The sequence below is a fragment of the Balaenoptera ricei genome, chromosome 14 (assembly GCF_028023285.1).
Source record: "Balaenoptera ricei isolate mBalRic1 chromosome 14, mBalRic1.hap2, whole genome shotgun sequence".
NCBI classification, from domain to species: domain Eukaryota; kingdom Metazoa; phylum Chordata; class Mammalia; order Artiodactyla; family Balaenopteridae; genus Balaenoptera; species Balaenoptera ricei.
Window position 1 is genome coordinate 33,248,303 of NC_082652.1, and position 25,794 is coordinate 33,274,096.

The 25,794-nt window shown below is 44.5% G+C and overlaps 1 protein-coding gene across 1 annotated transcript in view; it reads left to right on the forward strand.

Annotated features, from left to right (window-relative positions):
* Positions 1 to 25,794, forward strand: part of L3MBTL4 (L3MBTL histone methyl-lysine binding protein 4) — a 292,044-nt gene that overhangs the window by 72,231 nt on the left and 194,019 nt on the right. Inside the window, exons 9-10 of the mRNA XM_059893784.1 lie at positions 3,164 to 3,249; positions 5,291 to 5,401. Coding sequence (XP_059749767.1) covers positions 3,164 to 3,249; positions 5,291 to 5,401 — 197 coding nt within the window. The remainder of the gene's footprint in view (positions 1 to 3,163; positions 3,250 to 5,290; positions 5,402 to 25,794) is intronic.

Genomic DNA, 25,794 nt, shown 5'->3' on the forward strand with positions numbered 1-25,794 from the left:
AGGATGTGGGCAACTGAGTGAGACATCACTCTTCAAATCCCATTTCCTCTCCATCCTAACTGTACAACACTGGGTGAACTGCTCAAGCTCCCTGAGCCTCACCTGTAAAATGAGGAGAAAAAGGTGTATGTGAGGAATAACTGAATTAGTGTGGGTGGAGCAGGCATTACAGCGTTACCAGTAAATGGAAGCCAGTTAGACAAGGTTTTCTTTTCTTTTCTTTTTTAAATAAATGTATTTATTTATTTTTGGCTGCGCTGGGTCTTCGTTGCTGCGCGTGGGCTTTCTCTAGTTGCGGCGATCGGGGGCTACTCTTCGTCGCGGTGTGCTGGCTCAGGGCTGGACCAGGAGGAGGACAGTGGGAATGGGTGGTGTTTGCAAGACTCCTGGGGCTGGAAGACGCTCTTTTCTTCCTTGGGTTCACTGAACAGGGAAGATAGACCTAATGCATGTGTTTCCTCTTTTTTGCACATGCATAGCTCATTTCTAGAGAGTCGCACAGAGGCAGTTAGTACTTAAGAATCACTTAAAATAGTCATAGTCTTTTATTTTCACGTATTGACCGCATAAATCAGGGTGGGATTGTCCCTCTCGTAACAGCAGCTGGGTTTCTCGGGGCAGGACTAGTTGCTTCCTCTCTTGTGCACCATGCATTCCTCCCTCAACCCACCACACGCTGGTTTCCTTTGTCACCGTTGCCCTGAATCTGCCCGTCAGGTCCCTGGGCCAGGAACCTGGAGCAGGCAGAGGGGAGCCAATGCTGAAGGGGCAGATTCAGAACCCACGCAGGAATGTGGAGGCCCAAGATACAAGGAATGAGTTTGGACGGTTTTTAAACATATGAACTATAAAGGTAAATGCAACTGCAGAAATAATTATTGAAATGTAAGTTATGTAACATAACTCACATAGAGAAGGACAAAAATCAAAAGAAATCATAAAAGAGTTTTCTAAAAAAAAAGTCCAGCTTAAATGTGTTTACAGAAGTTAGATAAAACAAACCTGTTATGAAAGTAAATGTAAATGATTTTTAAAATCCACTTAGGAGGTGTTTAACAGATACACCTGAAACAAAATAATATAAAAGTAAAAAAGATGGGCAAAATTTTATCAGAAAACAGAAACAGAAAATAACCAAATGGCATACAATTTAATTTTTTTCTAAAAAGGAGGATTTGAGGCAAAATGCAATAAATGTGTCCAAAAGGTAAAGTTTCTCTATACTAAATAAAAAGTGCAGTTAATTTTGAATATTACATATGCTTTTATATGTTAAACATTATAATGTCAACATGTGATGCAAAATACCCCAAGATCCAGCAGTTTTACTCCTGGATGCATTCCAACAGAAATGTATACTTCTGGTCCCTGCAAAAAATGCACTAGAATATTTGTAACAGCAGTTTCTGTAATAGCCCCCAAATTAAAACTCCTCAAATGACCATCACCAGTAGAAAGGATGAATAAATTGTGAGATACCCCTGAATGGAGTACTATACAGCAGTGAAAATGAACAACCCTCACACAGCAGTCTACAGAACCTTGAAGCCAGACTACTGAGCAAAAGCCCAGGACCACAGATGAGCACAGGCTGTGTGATTCCGTTCATACAAGGAGAAAAGGGAATGAGCAGAGCTCATCTCAGAGGGCAGAAGCCAGAACAGGTGGCTCCCTTTGAGGAGAGTGGGGCTGTGACCAGACAGGGGTGGAATGGGGACGGGGTGTCGCATATGCTGGTTACATGGGAGAGTTTATGACAATTTCTCAATCTGTCCACTTGATTTGTATATTTTTTAAAAATATATTTTATTTTGGCAAGACATTTAAATGTGAACAAAAAAATTATCAGAAGTACTGGAAAACTGTACAGAAAATTTATTTTAGAGATTCCTGCATTTTGCTTCAGGCTTTTTGCTTAAATAAGAAATAAACAGATTTTTGAGTAATACAGCTATTTAGATTGAATTAATGCATATTGATATTATACCTTAAAACATATCTGTGTGTATGTATTGATATATACTTAAAATATTTTTTAACTGTTGATCCTGTGTTATACCAAGAAGAAATCTTAAAGTCTCCCAAATAGGAATTGTACAGACCATGTGATATTCTGAAACTACCATGTGGTAAACTGGAAATTATTATTAATATTTTAAACAACTTCAAAAATTAACCACTTGGGCTGTCTCTTAAATATTTGGCCAATGATTAAATCAAGATGACAATTACACATTATAATTGTTTTTTAGAAAGTAAAAGTGAGAAAGATAAATATTTCCTAAAAGTTTGTCCAGATGTCTAAAGCTGTATTGAGGGACAGCAATGGTAAATTCATAGTCTTAAATGCTTATATTATTTTTAAAGAAATGAAAATAATTATGTTCACAATTCAGTTTGGCAAGACAACTATAAAACAAACCTAAGGGAAGTATGAGGAAAGAGGTGATAAGACTAAAAGCAGCAAACGAAATAGTTAGAAAAGACAAAAGAAAACAATAGATCTGATGGGTGAGTCCAAGTACTCATTTCTTGAAAGGAAAAAGAAAACAACACAGTAATATAGACAGACCTCTGGCAAATGTAATTAGGAATAAAATAACACAAGCATAAAGAGAAACAAGAAACCCAATTAGACAGAAATTTTTAAACATAGCGTGCTTTATATCATGTTATACCAATATATATTTTAAAATTGCAATGATAAATAACAAACCTGGGAAATTGTAATTACAAACATTTAATTATGAGAATAAAACCCTAATCGATGCAGAATTATTGGAGGAGTTGGAAAGATCATCAGTTCATGGTGTGAGGTCAGACAGTGATTGTGAGTTTTTTCAAGCATTTCAAGAGGCCTCCTGGGGGTGGCCTGGCTCTGCCCGGTGCTCACACCCCCATTCGACCTCGGTTCACCTGCTTACCCTCATGGAGTGAATGCACGGACCAGTGAATGCGTGCACACGAGCCTAGTGGGGGCGAAACAGCCCTCTCAGAGGTTATCACAGACTTACATTCTTAATAGGGGCTATTGAATAGTGAGCATTCAATTAACAGTGGGCATTATTATTAGCAGATGTCTCATAGTATATGGGAATCAAAATATCAGTGATATTTAAAAAAAAATCAATGAGTAATCATTTGATATTTATTTATTTTTCAGGTTATCCTGAGCCAGAAAAATTTTCCTGGACAGAATATCTGGAAGCTACTCGAACTAATGCAGTACCTGCCAAAGTTTTTAAAATGGTAAGTTTGGATCTGTAACACTCCCAGCTTTTTTAAACAGTGTCCGTGTGGAATGGTGCCTTCATTTGGCAATTCAAAATCATTCTAGTTTTCTCCTTTTAAATTCAAGTGTTGTTTCCACTTGACCAATTTGCTTTGCTTTTCAGTTAAAAATACAAAGGAGGTGACTCATTTACTGTTGTTCCTATACACCAATGTAGATGATGATTTCCCTCCTTGAAGTCCGGTTGGAAGCCCCCTCAGCCTCTGATGACTGAGCCCTTCCTTTCTGGGTCTGTTGGTCCTCTGAGTGGGAACCCTGAGCTTTCGGTCTCAGGGACTGTTTGACGGTCGATGATGCCGGGATAAAATAGATGGAGTGTATGTAGCCCCTGTGTGTTACCCTTTCACCTATTTTGAGGGAACATTGCTTTTAGCAATTTGTCAGAATACCGACTTGTAAAGTTCAAATTTGTACTTACAAATTTATTCCAGGATTAAACCAAGTGTAAAGAAAGTGTACTGATAGCATAGTTAGAGATACTTACGTTCTAAACCAGTGGTTTTCAAGCTCTGTTCCCTTTCAACTCTGTGTCCCTGAGTCATCTTTAATCAGAATTTTATATAGTGAGCTTCTCCATGTGATTTCTTTTACTGAAAGTTTTCTAAAGATCAAAAGGGGTTTAAAACAGAATGCTATTTTGTTCTTTAAAACAATTGATTATAATAGGTCGAATTTGGAGGAAGAGGTATAATCAAATTAAGAGGGCTAGAAATTCTGGCGTGCTAGAAAGCGTTTTAAGAATTGCAAAAATACCAGCTGCTTGTAGTCTCACTTTCTCTCTTGCTTTATGTCAAAACTTCATTTTACTTTTCCAAGAAGAAAATTACAAGAAAATCATATTATGAAAAGATTCAGTTAAAAAGGCAACCTCCAGCCTCTGTCACAGGGTTATTATTGGTTCACCTCAAGCTGTATGTCTTTGGCATCTGCAATATGAAACAGTTACCTCTGTTATCAGCCTGGTGACCTCGGGGAGAAAAGAAATATTTTCAAGGATCAGAGACCTAATTATAGTCAGCATGCTCCATTTAGTAGACATAATAATGCATTTTAGAAAGAAATATGCTTCCACAAAAGCTGGAGAGGAACAAACTAGGTATTGTAGAAAGATTTAACTGTTTTGTAAGTCAGGCATTATCAAAAGTTTTATTTTCCTACTGCCATTTTCTAGACTTGAGAAATTCAGTACCCTTTCATTTTCAAGAAAGTCAACTGAACACTTTTATGTGTAATAGCTTTCAAAGTGAAACTTTTTGCCATCCTTAAACACTGGCAGAGTTGTCTTTTGACTGATTTTTGGTAAATTCCCTTAGTTTCAATGATTTGGTAAGCCCCAGTGCATTTTTTCCCCGCTCCATTTTCTTTAGTGTTTCCTGAGTGTCCATCGTCGTAGACTCCTGGTTCCCAACATTTTAAGACTTGGAAGAAACCTTAAATTAATACAGGTTAACATGCTTATGTTAAAGATGAAGCAACAAAAGCACAGATTATGACTTTAAATTGCATTGTGGTATGATTTTAAAACATTTAGCTGTTATAATTATGGCAGCTTTTATCTATTTTAAAATTTAAAGGATCATGTTTATCCTTTCTAATTATTTGTTAATTTTGCCTTCTGTGTCTTACACTCCAAAACTGGGCAGTGATAATAGTCAATGATTTCTTAATTTAAAAGGTTAATTTTAGAAAAAAATAACATCTAAACCAATAGATAAATTATAATAAGATCCTTTTTTGAACTTGTGACCATTAATGAATTTACGATTTAATCTTTGTCTTTTAGCTATCTTGAAAATTACCAAAATATTCTTTTTCCTCCTGCAGGTTTTTATGAAAGTGGATAAAATAATATGCATGAAGGTCTATGTGCTCTTAAAACTAAATTCCAGTTGTATTAAATATCTAATGTAAAGTTAGAACAGTCATATTTTAGAAAACGTTAGTAGCACATCTGAATTATTGGATTTCGCATGACTTGTTGCTCTTCTAACGTTACAGCGCTTGCCCCATGGTTTTCTCCCGAATATGAAACTTGAAGTCGTGGATAAACGAAACCCCAGGTTAATTCGTGTTGCTACGATTATAGATGTTGATGACCAAAGAATAAAGGTACACATTTAGATTAGTACGATATTGTATTGGCGTTTTCCCTACGTTTCCTGTGAGACTGGCTTCAGAGTCTCTGATTTCTGATCTCAGCAGGAGAATCAAACTGGCCTGACTTCACTGTTGGTCACGAGACTCTGGTAGAAGGTCCTCTAGCCAGTGTGTGTGGAAGGGGACTCTGTAGATTAGACACGACTGATTTTCAGAGGGTTCTTACACGTCCCTGTTTGGATTTGCTGGGTAGACATTATACATTTTGTTCCTTTTTTTTTAAAAGCTTCTTTTTGTTGGTATTATCAGATTTTTCTTGAAACTGTTGTCATTAAACACCTTAACAAGAGCTATTACCTCCCTGTTCTCTCCTATTCAAACAAAAGGTTAGATTTTGAAGTGAAAATTTGATTCACAGATTTCTATACCATCCTTGCTGTGACATCTGGTTTTTTAAAAATATACACATCTTCAAAATTAAATTATACTTAAGTGAAAGCCTTTGGTTTTTTTATACAGAAAGCTGAAAGCATCTGTGGAATTCAGTAAATCTTCTACAGCACATGACAGTTCAAAAATTATTTTCCACCCAAGCACAGTTTATTTTCATATTAATAAAAAGATTGAAGCCAACGAATATTTATAGACATTATTAAGAAAGATGTATTTAAGTTCGATATACAGTTTGATGTAATTTAAAAGAAATCTTATTTGCTATATGCCTAATTTGAAAACAACTTCTAATTCATCTCATAGAGAATAATCAGTACGTATATTTTAGTAAATCATAGAGATGTGTATTTGGCTTGGCCATGGATTATCAAGAGCAGATATTGGCAATGTCCTTTATTTTTCTGACAACTGAAAACTGCTAAAAGCTATTCAGGAATAATATGTTATAGGTATTTTCTCCCACATACATTGTTATTAACGTTTTATTTTAAATTTAATTTTAAGCATATTGCATAAATTCTTATTTGTAGCTTTTTCTTGTTTACTCTTTTTAAAATTTATTTATTTTTTTATTTACTTATTTATTTATTTTTGGCTGCATTGGGTCTTCGCTGCTGCGTGCGGGCTTTCTCTAGTTGCAGCGAGCAAGGGCTACTCTTCGTTGTGGTGTGCGGGCTTCTCACTGCGGTGGCTTCTCTTGTTGGGCAACACAGGCTCTAGGCGTGGGGGCTTCAGTAGTTGTGGCATGCGGGCTCAGTAGTTGTGGCGCACGGGCTTAGTTGCTCCGTGGCACGTGGGATCTTCCTGGACCAGGGCTCGAACCCGTGTCCCCTGTATTGGCAGGCAGATTCTTAACCACTGCACTACCAGGGAAGTCCTTTATTGTTGTTTACTCTTATAGCACTTACTGTGGGATTGATTTTTGGATATCATAATTACTTTATAAATTCAGTAATATTTCATTATTGAAAATGAGCGTCAGGTTTTTTTCTTTAAATTCTTATTTAACTTTCATTATAAAGTTATTGCATTTATAGGAAAAGCTTAATCTTAATAGTACATCAAATGTTATTTAAAATTTTAATTGACAGATTATTTTCTTGTGGTTCCTAAGATACATACAATAGTATCCAATTGAACGTATTTGTCAGCTTACGGTGTGATCATATTGGATTAGTATTACCGTAAAATACCATTTGAAAACCTTTAGCTCCTAAAGTAAATTTAGTATATTCCTTACTTACCACCTCAGCATTGGACTTTAAAAATCTCTTAAGATTTAGCTCATCCTTCCAAAGAAGTATTTCATGTCTCTTCTCCTTATTCTTTTTCTTTCATGGAAATTGCTTTGACTGTTACTAGAAGAAAAAGAGTTGAAAAGTATCGGGTACTTTTCACAGGATTAGAACCCTAAGTGTTACCTCTGTGGTTGTGGGCATAATAGAAACCGCTTTAGGATTTTAGGGCTAAATTAAGATGTGAAATGGTGCTTTAGAAAATGTGCAATGCATTGCTTCCACACACCCTTCAGTCTGCCAGAATGTATCAGTCTTGGAATGACATAGGTGTCTCTGGGCTTGTGGAGAACTCGCAGTCTCCCAAAGAGCCTCTGACCTCCTGCAACACCTGCCGCCATGGCCTCCACCCCGTCCCTCCCCAGGCAGGCCCGCAGCTGGGTAAGTGCTTGTCTTGCCCTGTGAGGTGGAGGTGAGGGGATTGTCTGGGGGCTGGCGCAGATGTCTGAATAGAAACAAATTATAGAGAAGGTTCAGAAGCATGGCTTAAAGTTCCATTCATGGGTGTTCCCAAGGAATACAAGGTGTTGAAAATGAGCGTCAGGTTTTTCTCTGAATTCTTGTCTAAGGAGATTGAAGATAGTGGTGGGGTTATCTTTGCCAGTTGAGAAAGCAGTTGACCCTTTCCTGGTCTCCTCTTGGCCGGGGACATCCCTTTGTTCCTTTATTAACGTGTTGGTCATATAGTTCTGCAATTTCCTCTTTTAATGTCAATATCCTTCAAGGACTGTTTTTATTGCTGGCATGTGACAGATGCTTAAGGTATGTGTGAACGAGGGAAGGAGTGAAGGATGAGTGGCATGGAATGTACCTTGGCATCCTCCCATTTGAATGAGATAGTTGTGATAGTCACAAAGCACTCTTCCTTCATGCTCAGCTGCTCTCCTAACTCCTCTTCCCTTGGAAATCTAACTCAGCCTACTGCACAGGAAAGCGCCATAGGTTACACTGGTCAGGTTTGATTCCAGCTCTGACTCCTATTTAACCATGTTAGTAACTTGGTAGTTACTCAACTTATTTGCACTTTCCTCATCTGGAGAGCGATGTGGTTCACAGTGCCCACCTCCCAGGCGGGCTTTGAGCATCTGGATGAAGATTGTATACAAAACTTCTGAAACTGTGCCCTGCTCTTTATAGGGCATCAGTTGGCCGCCGCTGTGGTTATTAGTCAGTGCAGGTGCCCTGGGCTGTGCTCCCGGGGACCCTGGTTTTCTGTGCTAATGAAGTAATTGTCATCAGTAGAGGGAGAGGAAACAAGCCCAGGCTACTTGGTGAGCAAAGCAGGGCGTCTGACCGGAATCCCCGGGGATGCTAACGGAGCATGTGTGATTGTGCCACGGGCCTGGGTTTGAGAGTTGGGGGCCAGCCTGGTGAACAACAAGAGCGATCTTAGTGCTGATGGTGATGACGGTGTCAGACCCTCTTCTAAGGGCTTTATATATAGTAGTGTATCCTCACAGCAACTGGGCAACCTAAGGTACTATTGTACCTATTTTATAGATGAGGAAACTGAAGCTCAGAGAGGTTAAGTAAGTGGTCCAAGGTAGCAAGCTAGTATATGGGGGAACCAGGCTTTAAACCCTGGGTTTCAAACAGGGTTGTTCAACCCTAGAGCTTATATTCTTCCTGCTCCTACTCTTATGTTCTACTTTTTGTCATAATTACCCCACTTGCTAGAGGGAGAGCAGATGTCTAGGATAGGGAGTGGAGTTCACCTGTAACACCACTCTACCTTGTCTCTTGTGCAGAGCTCACGTTGCCTGTCCTGCCTGGAGGTTTGTGTGGTCCTGGCATTCCATGGCAGAGCACAGCAGACCCAGCAAAGACACACTTTGTTCTTTTCTGCCACTCCCTAAAGATATAGTTGCCCATATGTGCTTGATTAATTCTGTTTTATAACAGCTTTTTGAAACAAAATTCACATACCGTAAAATGTATTGGTTTTGAGTTCGTTCCCAGAAGTGTGCAACTGTCACCACTATCTAAGTTTCTAACATTTTCATCCCCCCAAAAAGAAAGCTCGTATCCATTAGCAATCACTATTCGTTCTGCACCTCCACCTTAGCCCCTGATAATCCGGCTTTCTATCTCTATGGCTTTGCCTATTCTGAACATTTCATATAAATGGAATGATATAATATGTGACTCTCTGTGTCTGGCTTCTTTCATTTACTGTAATGTTTTGAAGGTTTCATCCAAGTTGTAGCATGTAACAGTACTTTATCCCTTTTCATTTCTGAATAGTATTCCATTGTATGCATATATCACATTTTGTTCATTCATCATGGGTAGACATTTGGGTTGTTTCCACTTTTTGGCTATTTTATTTATTTATTTATTTATTTATTTATTTATTTATTTATTTTTGGCTGCATTGGGTCTTCATTGCTGTGCGTGGGCTTTCTCTAGTTGTGGTGAGTGGGGGCTACTCTTTGTTGTGGTGCGCAGGCTTCTCATTGCGGTGGCCTCTCTTGTTGCGGAGCACGGGCTCTAGGCCTGCGGGCTTCGGTAGTTGCAGCTCGCGGGCTCTAGAGTGCAGGCTCAGTACTTGTGGCGCACGGGCTTAATTGCTCCGCGGCATGTGGAGCAGGGGACCAGGGCCCAAACATGTGTCCCCTGCAATGGCAGGCGGATTCTTAACCACTGCTTTTTGGCTATTTTAAATAATGGTGCTGTGAACATTTGTGTGTGTTTTTGTTTGGACATATGTCTTCACTTCTCTTAGGTATATATCTAGGAGTAGCATTGCTGCGTCCTGTGATAATTCTTTGTTTAATGTTGTGCTCCAAAGTGGCTGCACCATTTTACATTCTCACCAGCGGTATACAAAGGTTCCAGTGTCTCTACATCCTTACCAACTTTTGTTATTGTCTATTTTATTTATTATGGTTATCTCACTGGGCCTGAAGTGTTTAGCTCCAAAGAATCTGAATTATTACATGTGACCACTAAAGAGAAGGGGGATGCAGCGATTGTTGCTTCGTGGTTGCAGTAGTAGAAGCAGGAGCAGTAGTGGGTGTGGTGACGTCAGTCTCAGGAGTCACAGACGCAGTAATAGGAAAGTAAGAAGACCCAGGTGCTGAATGTGGGCTTTGTTCCAGAGAGCTCGTTGAGTATGTCACGTATCGCATCTTTCTCGTCACAGCAACTCTCTTGTTTATTTTTTATTGAGATATAATTGACGTATAGCAGTATATTATTGATAGTTTCAGGTGTACCATATGATTGGAGATTTGTATATGTTGGGAAAGCATCACCACAATAAGTCTAGTTACACAACAGCCCTTCCAGGTAGGTGTTATTTCTTCTTTGCAGTTGGCATGGAGAACTGAATTTGACCAAGGTTGCACAACTAATTTACACTTAGATGTTTCTAACTCATTTTAGCCCTTACTCTGCAGCTCTGATGAGCCATTGGCATTAGTTGTCAGTGTTAGGGACGACGGCAGCCCTATTCAAGATACTCTACACTCCACCGGTGCTAGCCAGGCCAGATATTCTGATTTTCATACTGAAAATATCAATTTGGTTGTGTATGGTTCATTGGTAGGTGAGCTGTGAAGTTTTTCTTACAATGGCAGGGTTTTAAGATGCTATTTCCCTCTTGTTTTGATTACTGTGTTTATTAATTACCATGGTTACTCTCTGATAAATATTTATGATGTACTCAATGTGTGTCTTGTTCAGTTTATAGCCAGCTATTATGTTTAATAACTATTCTTCTGTTTGGTTGCACAGTGTACTCTGTTATATCTGAAAACCCGTTACTGTCACCTTATCAGGAATTGCGCACTAAATTACAATAGACGGATGGATGCTTTTAGGAAGTTTAGCCTTTATTTGGAAAAAAAAACGTATTCTTCTACAAATAAACATAAAGGGAGGACTTAAAACAGAGTAATATTTGATAAATATTTGCCCTGTGGGAACCGCAGCTAAGCTGTGAAATGAATTATAAATGAATTCCAAATAGATGTTTTAGGAAGTTCTACTGAATCATTAATAAATTGGGTCTCTTCAGCAAGTCTTTTCATATTTAATGCATTAACTGGATGTATTTGTGGCATTTCTAAATGAAATAAGAGCATCATGACCAAGAGAAATTGTGTCACAGTAAGTGGTCTATGTGTGTGACTTGAAACTAGTTTGAATTTTAGGTCAGATTAATAAGTCCAAAGCTTTTGTTTGAAAAAATCTTGCAGGTGGACTCATGCAAAGCAAAAGTCCAAATGCGAGCCCGTGAATGTTCATTTTAATTAAGGGTTGCCAGCACTTTGAGGAAGTTGCTTGACCCCTACAAGTCCTGGCGTAATTATCTGTCAAAGAGGGAGCAGAGTATGGAGTGCGTCTTCTCACTCACCAGCATCTCCATCTCGGGCGCATTTTTGAAAATGATTTTGAAATACGAGACTAGAACAAGATACTAACATTAAAAACGACAGTCCTTTGAGCTAAACTTCTAATTAATGGCCATTACGTGCCACAGTGATTGATGACTGTCTTCATTTGGGAAGGAGACTGGGACAACTTTCAAAAATATTATGACCAATTAATGAAACAGTAATTTTCAGAGTAGTTGAAACTATAAATTAGTGTCAACCATGATTTCCAGAAATGTTGAAGCAGGTAGAAGGCTCTACCTGGTAAAGTTGCATTAGTGCGATCACGTTCACAACAAACAGCAATAATAACATCTGTGGCGGCTCACCCGGGTGTGGTGCCCCATGCTACCCTGTGCGTGCGTGCTTCACATTCCTTTTCCTCTCCCCATCCACACGCCACCCTCCAAGGGAGTCTCAGGGAGGAACAAGTGCAGGCGCTTCAGCAACTTGCCCGAGGTCACCTGGCTCCTAAGCGGTAGAGCAGGTGGGGACCAGGTGGCCTGGGTCTTCAGCCGGAGCTCTTAACCTGCAGGGCAGCACCTCCGTCACTTAAAGGGCCAGAGAGTAACCCAGCCTTGGGGGCCAAGTGTCTCTGCCACAGCCGCCGGCTCTGTGGTTTAGCGCAAAAGCGGCCGTAAACTACATGGAAGCAGGTGAGCGTGGCTGGGTCCCTAGAAAACTTTATTTATGGGCACTGGAATTTGAATTCCAAATAATTCCACATGTCATGAAGTGTTCTTCTTTTGATTTTTTTCAAGCCATTTAAAAATGTGAAAAACCATTTTTAGCTACTGGCATGCACGAAGATGGGTGCTAGGGCCCTATTTAGCCTCTGGGCTGTAATTTGCCGGTGCCTGTCTTAATAGATACGCTGTACTGATTAGATGATGAGATGAACTTATTGAGTCGTTACCTTTAGTATAAGCAGTTTTATATCTGTGCCTTTTTTTTTTTTTTTCTGGATATTTGATTTGTGAACCAAACCAGATCTATATTTAATTTTCAGTCTAGTTTTAGGTAAGTTTTATATAGTCAGTCAAGGAGGTAGATGAGATGATGCCACGGAATCAACACTTTCTAGACTTAAATGCATGCCTCCTAGTATCCGTGGATTACCAGCCATTCATCTGATTTTCAGAGTGAGTGTAGTCAAGCCCCTCCCTGCCATAATGTACATTCTTTCCCAGAGTCAGCTTATCTGCCGCTGGCGTTGTATTCTCCAAGAACTGTGAGTAGAGACTCACACTGAACATGTTTATGAAAGTCAGTGTATCCAGAACAGAAGCCTTTCCAACAGCGTAAAGAACCGCGGCGGCGGGCAGCCGGCCCCCCCTCCTGAGCTGCTGCCAGCGCTCCCTCTCCCTGGGTAACCTCACCCTGCCCGTCTCACCAGCCTGCCCTGCAGGACCTGCTGAGATCCTGACCTGTGACTGTTTGGCTAGAGACGCTAGCTTAGTCATGAGCTCCAAAGAATAGAAATAGCACGTTTCACAGTTTCTATGCAGAACACTGTCTCTTGTGTGGAAACTCTTAAATAAAAGGTGATGTGTGGTAGCACTGGTTGTTTTGAACCCTTATTTTAGGGTTATGCATTTCTTTGCGTGTCTGAGGAATGCTGTAGATGGCGCAGCTGCAAAATGCACGCCCCTGTCTACACAGATACCGGATTATGTTTGTGTTTCAAGGGTTAATGGACTCTTGACTAAGTTAGTAAAAGGCCCTCCATTCCCTATACTCCATCACTTCATTCAGAGCTTTGTATCTACTCAAATCGTACGAGGCCGCTTGCCTGCCGGATAGTGAAGACTGGTTTCCCAGACCTCAGTCGGAAGGTGCGGTCTGGACTCGCTGTCTGTCTGCAGAGCGAACGAGAGAGTCTTTGGCGTGTGTCTTAGCTTTGGAGGAGACGCTCATGGTCTCTGCTGTTCTCCTGAACAGAAGTGCACTGTTTCTGACCAGCTGCAGCTCTGACATCACAAATGCCCTCACTGATACCGATACTTCGCTAATTATGCTGAGCATCATATCTTTTTCTCACATCCTGCTTCACACTTTATTTTTACCACCAGGAGAATATCTCTCAAATATAAATAACTAAATGAAAACACCCCAGAATGAACTGATTAGGCAAGATGGTGAATACATTTTCCCCCTTGTTACAAAATCTGTGTCATTTCTTGTGATATAAGGACAGGCGATAGACTCCGGGAAAGGAGATGCTTCTATGAGAAGGCAATGGGTAGATTCTTACTCAGGTTAATTTATTCCCAAAATGGACTTGTATTATCTTCCCATTGCTACTGTAACAAATTACCACAAACTTAGTGGCTTAAAATCACACAGGTGTAGCACATTACATTGCCCTGTGTCACTGGGCTAGAATGGAGGTTTCAGCAAGGCTGTCTTCCTTTTGGAAGCTCTGGGGGATCCTGTTCCTGGCCTTTTCCAGCTTCTGGAGCAGCCTCTGTTCCTTGGCTCTTGGTCCTTTTCTCCACATTTAGCAGGTAGCATCTTCAAACCTCCCTCTGACGTTTCTGCATCCCGTGAATAGGGACGGTTGTGATTATCTTGGGCCCACAGGATAACCCAGGATAGTCTCTGCCATCTCAAAGTCCTTCACTTAATCACACCTACAAAATCCCTCTTGCCATGTAAGGGAGCGTCTTCACAGGTTTTAGGGGTTAGGATGGGGACATCGCTGAGAACCATTATTCTGACTATTGCAGTGGTGTTAAAGTTAAGATACACATTCAAAACAGGTAGAAGAGGCGAGGTCTACTATGCAATCAACAGCTTTTATTTACTGAGCACCCCAGGGTAGAAGGGACCATTCTAGGAGCCAGGGGCCCTGAGACGAGGCCCTCACAATCTAGTTGGGAGATGGGTTAAGTCACAGTTCAGTGTAGAGTGCGTGGCACAAACCGTAAGGTGCTGTGCAAGTTCACTGCAATGCAGCGAGCATTGTGAGCAAAGATGCCGAGGGGCAGATGGCTTCTGAAGAAGAACAGTTTTTCTTCTCTTAGAGAAATTTGCATTTCCAAACACCAAATGCCTTTATTTACTATCATGTAGAGACAAAGGAGTCTTCAGATTTGATCTGTTTTAACTTGTGTGTGTGCATGCATGCATGTATGTATTTGCACACACACACACGCATACACACACATTTATTTATTTATTTGCTTTAATTGCAAGGCCCTTGGGCAGGCAGGCTCTACAAGCTCTGTGTTTGGACCTGGGAGCAGAGGCGTCACGGGAAGTTGCATGGCTGTGGAGCCATTGGGGCTCAGCTGTGGGGAACAGGGCGCAGGGGCCTGCAGCTCAAGCAGGTGGGGCGGATCTTCTTTCTCTGCTACTACTTCTTAGAGGCTTATTGCCTGTGCGTCCTACCCTGGGCCTCCCTCCGGGCGTTTGTGCCCTTGCCTCCTTGGCGGGACCAGCACGCGGCTGTGGAAACAATGGGACCAGGCTGCATTCACGTGGCGCTCTTCCCCCGGCTCCGAGGGGGGCCTTTGACAGAAAAGAAGGGGGGTAGATCTCATAAACTCAGAGGGTGGATCTGTGTTTCAGGACTGTTGAACCAAACAGGGAACTGCGGTGGGGTCCAGACGTGCAGGCTGGCCAGGGTGGCAGCCCCCCGAGAACAGCTGATGATCAGGGACACAGGCCGACACCAACTGGGAACAGACGCCGCTGAAGATATCAGTATCCCGCCTTCAGGGTGGCACTGGGGTGGCTTTTACACACTTAGTACAGGTGAGGGTTTCCTGCAGCTGCAGGCTCCCCGTCACCTGGGAGCAGGTCAGGAATGGAGGCGCGGGCCTCACCCCAGACCCGCTGAGTCAGAATCTGCATTTGAACAAGAGCCACCTCCCCAGAGCTGCAGTCATGTATTTAACCGTAACTTGATATCGCTTATATGTTCCATGTTAATATGTCCTGGCTGAACTCCACAGCACGCAGACCCAGACCTGTTTCTTCGCTCAGCATCCACAGCTTAGTAAAGGGCAGCTAATCCACCAGATTGCCCAGTCCAGGCACCTGGGAGCCGTTCCTAAAATCCGCCCGTGTCAGAACAGCCACATACAGCCCACCACCATATTCTATTGATTCTAACTCCCAGTACTGTGTCCCTCCTCTCTTGACCTCTCTTCATCTCCATGACAACCACCCTAATGAAAGCCGGCATCACCTCTCACATGGGCCACTACACTTCCCTTCCAGCTGGGCTCTCTGCACCCCCGAGCCCCTGGCAATCCATGCTGCACAGAGATGCCAGAGTGGACTTAAAATGTGGATTGGAGCACATGCATTGAGGTAAAAAGAATCAACTGTTAGTGTGCCCGACTAGGTCCCGCACACTCCACTGTCAACTCACTTCCCCGACCTGTCTTCTCCCATCCTTTATCACCTTAGAGGCAGCTGTACAGTTTAGAAAAGTGCAAGGATCTGGCTAGAGACTTTGGGCTTCGTATTAACAGTTCTCTTTGGAGTGGAAGTGATACCGCACTCTCTACCTCACAGCAGTGGTCATGCGCTGCCCCCTCTCGTGCCTCGGAGTACTGGTGTTCATTTCTTTCTCGGGGAACTGGCCATACTCAGAACCCGTGTGGGCAATGACAGCTGTTTCACGACGGGCTTCTGCCCCTGGCACCTGGCAGAGCCCTTCCACAGGGATGGACGGTGCATCTGGATTTCATAATCGTTGAAACCGTGCTACAGGAGTGCGGGAGGGATGTGCACGGTAGAATCAGGGAAATAGAAGAATTCCATTTTCATGGTTTTTACAGCAAAGAGTTGCTTTGTGAGGTCAGTAGATATTTTTTTTTTCCTAATAAGTGGAATTGGGCTCAGTTTTATGTGAATGTACCAAAGTTGGAGGTTTTGCATCAAGAACCTACAGGGAAGCAGATGTTGTCGTCTCGTTTCCCACAAGTGCCGTGTCACTGGCATTTGCTTCCTCTTCTCCCGCTTCTGTTGTCCTTCTGCAGCCGCTCTCTCCGCTGGGAAGGGGATTTTTGCCCATTCTCTAACCGTTGCCTTTTACAGACTTCTGAGTGAGGCCAGGTTGAGTCCTGCGGCCAGAGAAAACGAAGAGCCATTCCGAGGGGTTTGGCTTCAAAGTCATCTCCGCAGGTGTCCAGGGACCCCGAGTCCATTTCTGTGACTCCACCCCATCCTCCCCCTATCAGTTCACCACCCCTCCCCCCACCATCAGCCGAGGAGGCTGCGCCACAGTCCTCCTTCCTCTCAGAACCCTGCTTTTCATTCACCAGGAAGACAGAAGAAATGCAAAATAAAATCGCCCCTGTCCCCGCGGCCAGTCTCCCTTCCCGTCCATGTCTGAACACTCACTCAGAGTTTCCGTGGGAGAATTATCCCGGCTCTATCAAAGCATTCACTTTCCTCTTATATGAATTTAATCTGCATCATAGGATTTACGGTTATCTGACATTAGATTACACATCCGTGTGTTTATTTCTTTATCACGTTTTGCCACTAGAATGTAAGCTCACGGAGGAAGCACTTTTCTCTCTTGATTTCCCAAGTACTCTTTTTTTTTAAAATATTTACTTGTTTATTTATTTATTTGGCTCTGTTGGGTCTTAGTTGCAGCACGCAAGATCTTTGCTGAGGCATGCGGGGTCTTTTGTTGTGGCACGAGGGCTTCTCTCTTGTGGTGGCATGCGGGTTTTCTCTCCCTAGTTACGGCGAGCAAGCTCCAAGGCGCGTGGGCTCTGTAGTTTGCGGTGCGTGGGGTCAGTAGTTGTGGTGTGCAGGCTTAGCTGCCCCACGGCATATGGGATCTTAGTTCCCCAACCGGGGATTGAACCCGTGTCCCCTGCATTGGAAGGTGGATTCTTTACCACTGGATCACCAGGGAAGTCCCACCCAAGTACTCTTGACATCCTTGTGCCTATAGAACAGTCCCTGGCATTTCATGGGCACCAAATAAACACTTGCTGAATGAATGAATGAATGAATGAATGAGGATTGTAAATAAAAATGTACTGATAGGTTGTTTACTGGAAGTAAATTGCTATTATTAGGATTACTTATTCCTTATTCCTTATCAAAACAAATGTGCATTAACCCTTGGCATTAACTAGATATCCTCTATGTAATCCCCCATAAAAGAGAAACTATTTATAATACCACATGGAACATTGGATTTTAATTGGTGCGTCCGTATTACTAATAGACTTTTAATAGGCAACATGGTAGCTATAAGCATGGCTAAGAATGATACAATATTTGAATAACTAAAATCATGCATTATTTCATTGTATATGATATTTTCTCCCTTGGAATATTGATACAGTGAGTCATGGCAGTTACAATGTTGTCAGAGAAGCAGAGCCCATTATGGGGCCATCATGATAATAGCACATGACAATGGGGCTTTGGATGGTAATGGATACATAATGGACAACAAATGGCTGGGATTCTGAACGGTAATGGTTGCTAGCAATTTTCTAGTAATAATAACCTCCTTCTCTTAAAATAAATGTAAATTTAATGTCAAAAACTGGCAGCAGCATGAAGGGTCCACATTGCTTTTGGGGGTGTCCCACTTCCCTTGGCTTAAGCTTGTCCTTCCAGAAACCTGGGTTCATCTCTGCTTCCCAGCCACCGAGGCAAATTCCTCTGACAGCCTGACCCCATGATGTCCCCCCCATCAGTGTATTAGGATGGCCTATCTCAGTAAATACACAACCCCAAGCCCCAGACTGACTTTGTCCTTCGCTGGGCTGCACACTGATTATTTCTCATTTGCATCCAGGATTCTGGAATGAACAAGCAATTTGCACCGCGGTGCTTTGTGCTGCCCTCAGGACACTTGCAGCCTGGCCTCTGCTCTGGCGCCTCCTTCACCCCTCCTTTGCTGGCTTCTGGGGCAGCTCCCCCTGCAGGGGTGCTGTCCACTCTGCGGGCATTCCCGCCCAGCACCTTCCTGCCTGGCGCCCTGAGGCTCTCTAGCTGCCCTGAGGCTGAGCGTTGCAGCGAGAGCTCAGAGATGTGTTTTCCTCTGATCATTCCACATAGTTCATCTGTCACCACCTCTGAGCCAGGTCTGTGCTGGACCAGTGATTCCCTTCTGCTGAAGCTCATTGTATTGTTTCCGTTTCCATTGCCTCCAGAAACTATATTTATTCAAGACTAAGGTCATAGAGGTTCCCCTTTGCTTAGGGCTGTGGATAGCGTCGCTGAAACCTCCCCCTGACCCCGCCACTCCTGCCATCTCGTGGCAATAGGGCTCAGTGTCCCTCTTCAAGCCCACATTGCCCACTTGTCCGGGTGGTAAGTTCTATGTGTATTTATTACCAGTAGGCTCTGTGCAGTAATCATATATATATATATATATATATATATATATATGTAAATATTGTTTTCCATTATGGTTTATCTCAGGATATTGAATACAGTTCCCTGTGCTATACAGTAGGACCTTGTTGCTTATCCACTCTATATGTAATAGTTTGCATCTGCTAACCCCAAACTCCTAGTTCATCCAATTATAGTTAAGTTTAATTAAGTTAAATGAAAATAGCCACATGTGGGGAATGGCTGTAGCAGTGGACGGTGCAGCCCTAGGGCATTTGGTGACACACAGTCGGTGGCCAGTGCACATCCACCTGGAGGGCCCTCTCCAGGGCGTGAGGGCCAGTGAGCTGTCCCAAGATGCGAACAAGCCTGCGCTGGATTTGGGATCCCCCATGCCTGATCCTTGCATCTGCCACGTCAGCTTGTGTCTGAAGGTCAGGTTTCTGCCGTCTCTTTAACATGACTAGCAAATATCAGAAGCTGAGAACATTGAAGAGATTTTTATCCCTTTTGGAAGCCAAAATCTAATTCAGACGAGAGGAGAGAGACCGGTTAAACACTAACAAAAATCAGTGAAATTGTCTAACTATTTAAACTGACCTCATTGTACCCTCGAACATGTTTTCTGGCCTGTGAGCATGCTCAGAACCAGGCGTTGCCTCCCCAGACTGAGGGACTGTGTCTGCCGTTCAGTGGTTTAACAGTCGCGCTCCAGGGCTGCGGGACCAGCGCATCTTTGTCGACATTTAAACTCCTCGTCAGTTAGGTGTCCTGTCCACTTTGAAAAGGCTGAGAGACCTTCAGTCACTACTTGTTAAACACATGTCATTTCTTCTCCATTTTGACTGATCTGTAGAATTCTATTAAAGTCTAGGCTTCTGGGAGTGGCATTGAATTTGCTGAAGCTCAAAGCAAGTGGCTGAAAGGGAGAAGCAGACCGAGGGACACACGAGAAAAAAACACAATAGAAACTAACGTTTTTGGACCCGTGGTTATTTATTTCTTTAAAAATATTTATTATACAGCCAGTGGTCAGAATACTGACACGAGAAACAGAAATGAGGCAAAGTCTCAAAATCTCAGTAAAGATTAGAGTAAGTGAAGTGTACATGGAGAGTAGTGCAGAGTTTCTGGGTTTTGAAATAGTGTTTTTTCTCTCCCTGATACATATCAGACATCTTATTACAAGCAGGTAATAAATCAGGTGAGCAGGGAAGGGAGATGAAACTGACAAAAGGGCTGAGATGACCACACACGCTGTGAGTGTTGAGTGTGAGAGGCCTCCAGGTGCGCTTCGGTGTGGGCATTGTGCTGTGTTCGAGTCGTGTTCCTCACATCTTCTCTGTGAAGATGTGTCTGCTATGAAGAATGTGATGTTTCATCCACAATAAAATACAAAGAGAGACTAGGGGAAGGTGAGAGCCGGCTTTAGATTAGCTTGGGAGTCAAGAGTGGCATCGAGAAAGGGGGAGGGGTGGAAGAAGCGGGCTGGATTCAGAGGTGCGGGGTGCAGGTGAGCGGGGAGGGAAGGGGAGGCCGTCCGCCGCGCTGGGCCGGGCTCTCCCCAGCGCCCCGAGGTGGCCGTGAACGCACGTGGGTTTACACCTGTGCAAATGTGAGTCTGGCAGTTGCCCTAAGCAGGAGTCCAGTGGCCACCATGAGAGGACAGCAGAGCCCAGGCTGCAGCTGCGCAGGCAGAGGACGCCTGAGAAAGGCCAGTGTCGGCCGCTGGGGACCAAGACAGAGGCCTGGTCAGTACCGTCCAGAGTGGCGGGAGCGCCAGGGCCTCCGGTACCGACCATAACTGTCGGCGGCTCTGTTAGGCCCAGTTCTCTAGCCTCGTCTCTAAGTTACGCAGGGCCCCACACGGCCGTGCCTTTTGGGTGGAATTTCTGATCTTGAAGGAATTCCTTAAGGAGTGTTTGTCGAGGTTCTAATGCAGTCCTGAGGAATCCAGGACTAACCTAGCCCAGGTGAAAAGGGGCAGGGGTGACTGGCTCACTGACACGGGGTGTAGACCAGGTGACAAGCGCGGCTGAATCCAGGGTCTGAAGCAGCCTTACCAGTCTTTCTCCTGCTCCCTCACCCGCTCTCCAGGTCTGTCTCCGTGTCTGTCCCCCAGCCCTCGCCCCGCCGTGGGAGGAGGGTGGGAGCCCTTTCCTCTCCCGGCAGGGCTCCTCCACTGAGACGTGGCACGGGGGCCCCGTGGGGACAGTCTGTCCTCCTGCTCCAGCAGAAAGGGGAGGGTGCGAGGGGTCAGGAGCCAGGATTTAGGGTCCTCTGAGTGGCCCACTCTTCCCTCCGGGGGGTCGGGACTGGCTGAGTCTCGCTGCCTGTGCTTGTAGTGTCTGGGCCCCGGAGCTCAGGCTCGGATGAAAAGCGGCACAGTCACCGCCATGCCGCTCGCCCTTAGCAGTGGTCCTCAGTCTCCGGATCTCAGGATGAAGGTCTGCAGTCAGAGCCATTTCTCTGCCCTCTGGGGACACACTTGGGGACGTTACTGATACTGTTAGATGCTCAGAGAATTCGGGCTTTGCACTGAAGTCTCTCAACTCCTGTGGGAGCATTCTTCACCTGGGGGAGGGGATCAGGGTTTTACACTTTCAAGGCTTTGGACACTTCTTTTTGGATAGATAGCTCTGTAGGAGCAAACGGTTTCATAAATGATGTGATTTAGCTAGTGATAATCTATTCAGAATTTCAACCCAAGACCCACATTTTAAGGGTAAGAATTATGTGTATCCAAAGTCAAGTTGAGATTCCAAGGTTCTGTTAGTGGGGCTCTAGGTTAGGGACTAATTGGGGGTAGTTCTTGCACTTGTGGGAGAAGTAGCCATTGACGTAGTCACCAGTCATGCTGACGCCGCCCTGTGTGCTTTGGGCGTGTCCTAGTCCCTGTGTGACCGTGTGAGCGCCATGCAGATGCGGGAGAGATGGAGGGGGCGAGGCTGAGGCTGCAGCGGGCAGGCACAGGCAGGAGTGCAGAGGACAGAGGAGCCGTCCTTGGGGCGGGGAAGCCGACCCCTCGTCCCCTCGGCCGCTGACCGTCAGGGTCCACCAACATGTATGCCAATGCTGTCTGTTCTGGGTTGGTTTGCAAATCGTTCTTCAAAATTCCATTTTGTTTTTCTAGCACAGGGAAGCCAGGCTCTATGGAATAGCTAATAAGGCCAATCAGATAAGCAATAGGCATCTGCAGAAATTAAACTGAGAAGGAGCAGGGATTGCATGGAATTTTAAGAATGTTTTCTCCTCAGTGACAAAATATTTTATCCCTAAAATAATGTTTTCATAATAAAAATAAATTTCAGCCATTTTTCAGCTGCAGAAATGTTGGTGAGGCTTTTCTGTGTTTGCTGTTTGCATACATTTGTGTTTGTTCCTCAAAGAGTCTGAGAGTTAGAAGAGATTGATTCATCCCAGTGTATCTGCCCCAAATGGATGATCGTGTCACACGATCCACTGCAGCTGCTTTCGGCCACGTGCAACTCTAACACCGGGCAGAAAACCCTGGCAAATCGGTTAGCTCAGCTTTACTCGGTAAATATGCAAGTAGGTAATCCAGTACCCAGTAAGGGGTGAGAGGTTTGACACCCCATCTCCAGAGTGCACGGGTCCAGGTGGGAGGCTTCCACACATCCAGGTGAGGTGATGGGGCTCTGAGGCCAGATGGGAGCCTGCCTCCCTTCCCTGGACCACTTGCCGCTGAGACCAGATCCCCTCGTGCGGCTCAGGTGGGTGTGCTCTCAGCTGCCTGAACAGACACTGGAGGTTGATGGACCAGAGCCCCAGACCACGGTCTCCTGATGAACTGTCAGGTTCCCAACCTAACGCCACTGTCGCCTCCAAAGACTGCTCTTTTTTTCATCTTCACCTGATAATATCGTCACCCATGATCCCTGCTTGTGACGCCTGCTCTGCATCAGGCACTTTCATACATCACAGCTCACGGTTAGGAAACCCTGCACTTGGGAGAGCTTGGCACCATCACCTCCATTCTGTGCTGAGGACTTCGAAGGTCAGGCTGTATAAGCATCGCGCTCAGGTCACTTGGCTAGCGAGAGGTGGAACTTGGATCCCTTGTGGGTCTGTCGGTTTTGAAAGGACCACAGTGTTTCCACTGCCCCGCACTGGGAGAAGCAGCCACTCTGCTGTGGCAGCGAGGGCTCAGCTCACCTGCCCACCTAGAGCAGGGTGGAGATCGGGGTTCCTCGGTACTTCTCCTCGTTGCCTGTGTCGGCTGCACCTTTATTGCCGATGTCCCGTCTGGGGGCCTCTGTCTTCCTTACTGGTCCTCCGCTGCTCCGGTGTTCTCTGCCTTGGCAGTTCCAGGCTAAGAACCACAGCGCATAGAGTGGAGAATCAGAGACCTTCCTGTTAGATGCTCTCATTTTGCTGAAATGACAGGGACGGGCCGTTGTTCAGACTGCGCAGCACGTGGGCTGTCATTAGTTAAATGAGCTACTTCCCACTGTGCTTGCTTTTATACTGGGGATAGCTGTGATGCCATAGTTGTTCCTTTACTAAAAAAAAATTTTTATTTTTAATTTTTTTGGCTGCACCACATGGCATGCGGGATCTTAGTTCCCCAACCAGGGATTGAACCCATGTCCCCTGCAGTGGAAGTGCAGAGTCTTACCCACTGGCCCGCCAGGGAAGTCCCGAAAAAAGTATTTTTAAAAGAAATGACAAAGATGACTATGATGGTGACATTTAGCAGCTGATGTGTGGCATTTGGGCCAGTTTTCAGAGGAGGATGGGCTGCAGTGACCATCACCCACCCCCTGGAGGGGAGCAGCTCATGCAGATTTGCTCACTGAGTCAATTTCCTCACCTGAGTTACAGGATATTTACTTATTTTGGTGGTAGTGTGGGCAGCTGTGCTCCTGAATTTCAGTAAAGCGTGAAGCTGATCCCTGTAACACTCACTGGCGCCTAAAATTCTTAAAAGTTAAAACTACAGAATTTCTTTGATTTTTTTTTTTTTCCAGTGGGAAGGACTTAAATAGACTCAAATCTTCTTTGCTCTCTGTAACTTAATTTTGCACAATTTGCCTGGAAGACATTGAATGGGGATAGGTCTTCTCTCCCCAACCCCACAAAACAGTGTCGTGAGCCCTGCGAGCTCCTGCTGGGGCTGGAAGACTCCGTTGTCCTTGGTGTTCCCTGGGGTGCTTTCGGCCAGAGAGCAGGGCTTACGAGCTGGACATGAGTTCGAGCTGATGCAAGAGGATGTAGAGCACATTCAGGAGTGGTCCCTGTGCTGGGAGGGGTCCCAGTCTCCCGCTCTGCCTCTCCTTCACCCCCAGAAGACAAGGAGAAGATTCAGGACCCGCTGCGCCCGACCCCCCAAAACCCCAGCCCTGCCACCGCTCACTCTGATTCCTCTGGGCATTGTGCCCCTCATCCCTGTTTATGGCTGTTGGACCAAGAAGCCCAGACTCCCAGGTCACCTCCCGACTCTGCCCCGCCCCAGTCCCAATCTGTGCCCTGTGCCCTCTGGAGTCTCCTGGCATTTTTCTGCCTCCGTTGGAAGGAGACCTCTTTGGAGGAACTGTCTTTGCTCCTGTTAACACTTTCTTCATCTCGTTCCCAGGACACTACGTTCTCTTGCTTGTTCTCCTCACTCATTGGCTGTTCCTTCTCAGAGTCCTTTTATTTGATTCCTTCTTGTCTCCCCAACTCTCAATATCTGCGTGCACCAGGGCTTGTCATCGGACCTCTTCAACTGTATTTACTTCCTTTGAAATCTCATCAAATGTCATGGCTTTGAATATCACTTATATGCTGATGGACTCCAAACTCCTGTCTCAACTGCGTGCTCCACGAGTCCAGTTGGTACCTGATCGGCATCTCAGACGTGGCGTGTCCCAAATTTGAATCCCTGATCTTCTTCTCTAAGCCTTTTCCGCCCACTGCTTTCTCCCTGTCGGGCAAAGGCCATTCCATCCTTCCCATTGCTCACGTCAAAATCATGACCTTATCTTTGACTCCTCCCTTTCTGTCAAAACTAATATTGAAATCGGACAGCAAACTGTTTGGCTCCAGCATTGAAACATACATAGAATCAGGCTTCTATTCACCACCTCTGCTGACCCCACTCCTGTCCAGGCCACCAGCATTGCTCACCTGCACCTGGTCTCCCAGCTTCCAACCTGGCCACCTGCCCTGTGCCCCGGGCCGTCCCAGGGCAGCAGCCAGACCGACTCTTGGAAACGCAGGACAGGCATGTTACCCTTCTGCATAAAGCCCTCTAGCGCCCCGATCTCTCCCACGAGTTAAAGCCAAGGCCCGTGCCCTTCCTGACGTCACATCTCTGGCCTCTGCCCTCCCCACTCTCTCCCTTGCTCACCCTGCTTCCGCTGAACCAGACTCCGTGCTGTTCTGAGCACACAGGCTGCGGCTTTGGGGTCCTCGCATCGGCTGCTCCCCGTATCTGTGACATTCTCCCCCATAATCCAGATCTCTAACTCCCTCAACTCTGTTAAGCCTCCCTTTGCCACTTTATTTAAAATTGCAACAACTCCCAACTGGCACACTCCTAACCCCCCTAACTCTGCTCTATTTTTTCCCCCAGTTTTTACCACCTTTTAACTTACTAAAAAATTTACTTGATTTGATAGTATCTGATTATCCCTACTAGAATGTGATTATCTAGAATGATACTAGAATGTGAGCTTCAAAAAACAAGGAATTTTATTCCCGTTTTGTTCACTGATATATTCCTAGTGCCTAAAATACTCCCAGGTGTGTAGTAAGTGCTCAGTTAGTATTGGTGTATTGAATGAACGAATAAATGAAGGATTATGTAGGGTTCTGTCAATTCAGAATCTTATTATTGGACTAGCAAGCATGTCACATTGGAGTAAATGTTTATGGGCCCATTCCTGTTTTGTTTTGTTTTTTTAAACTATAGGATAATTTATAAAGAGTTAAATGTACACATCTT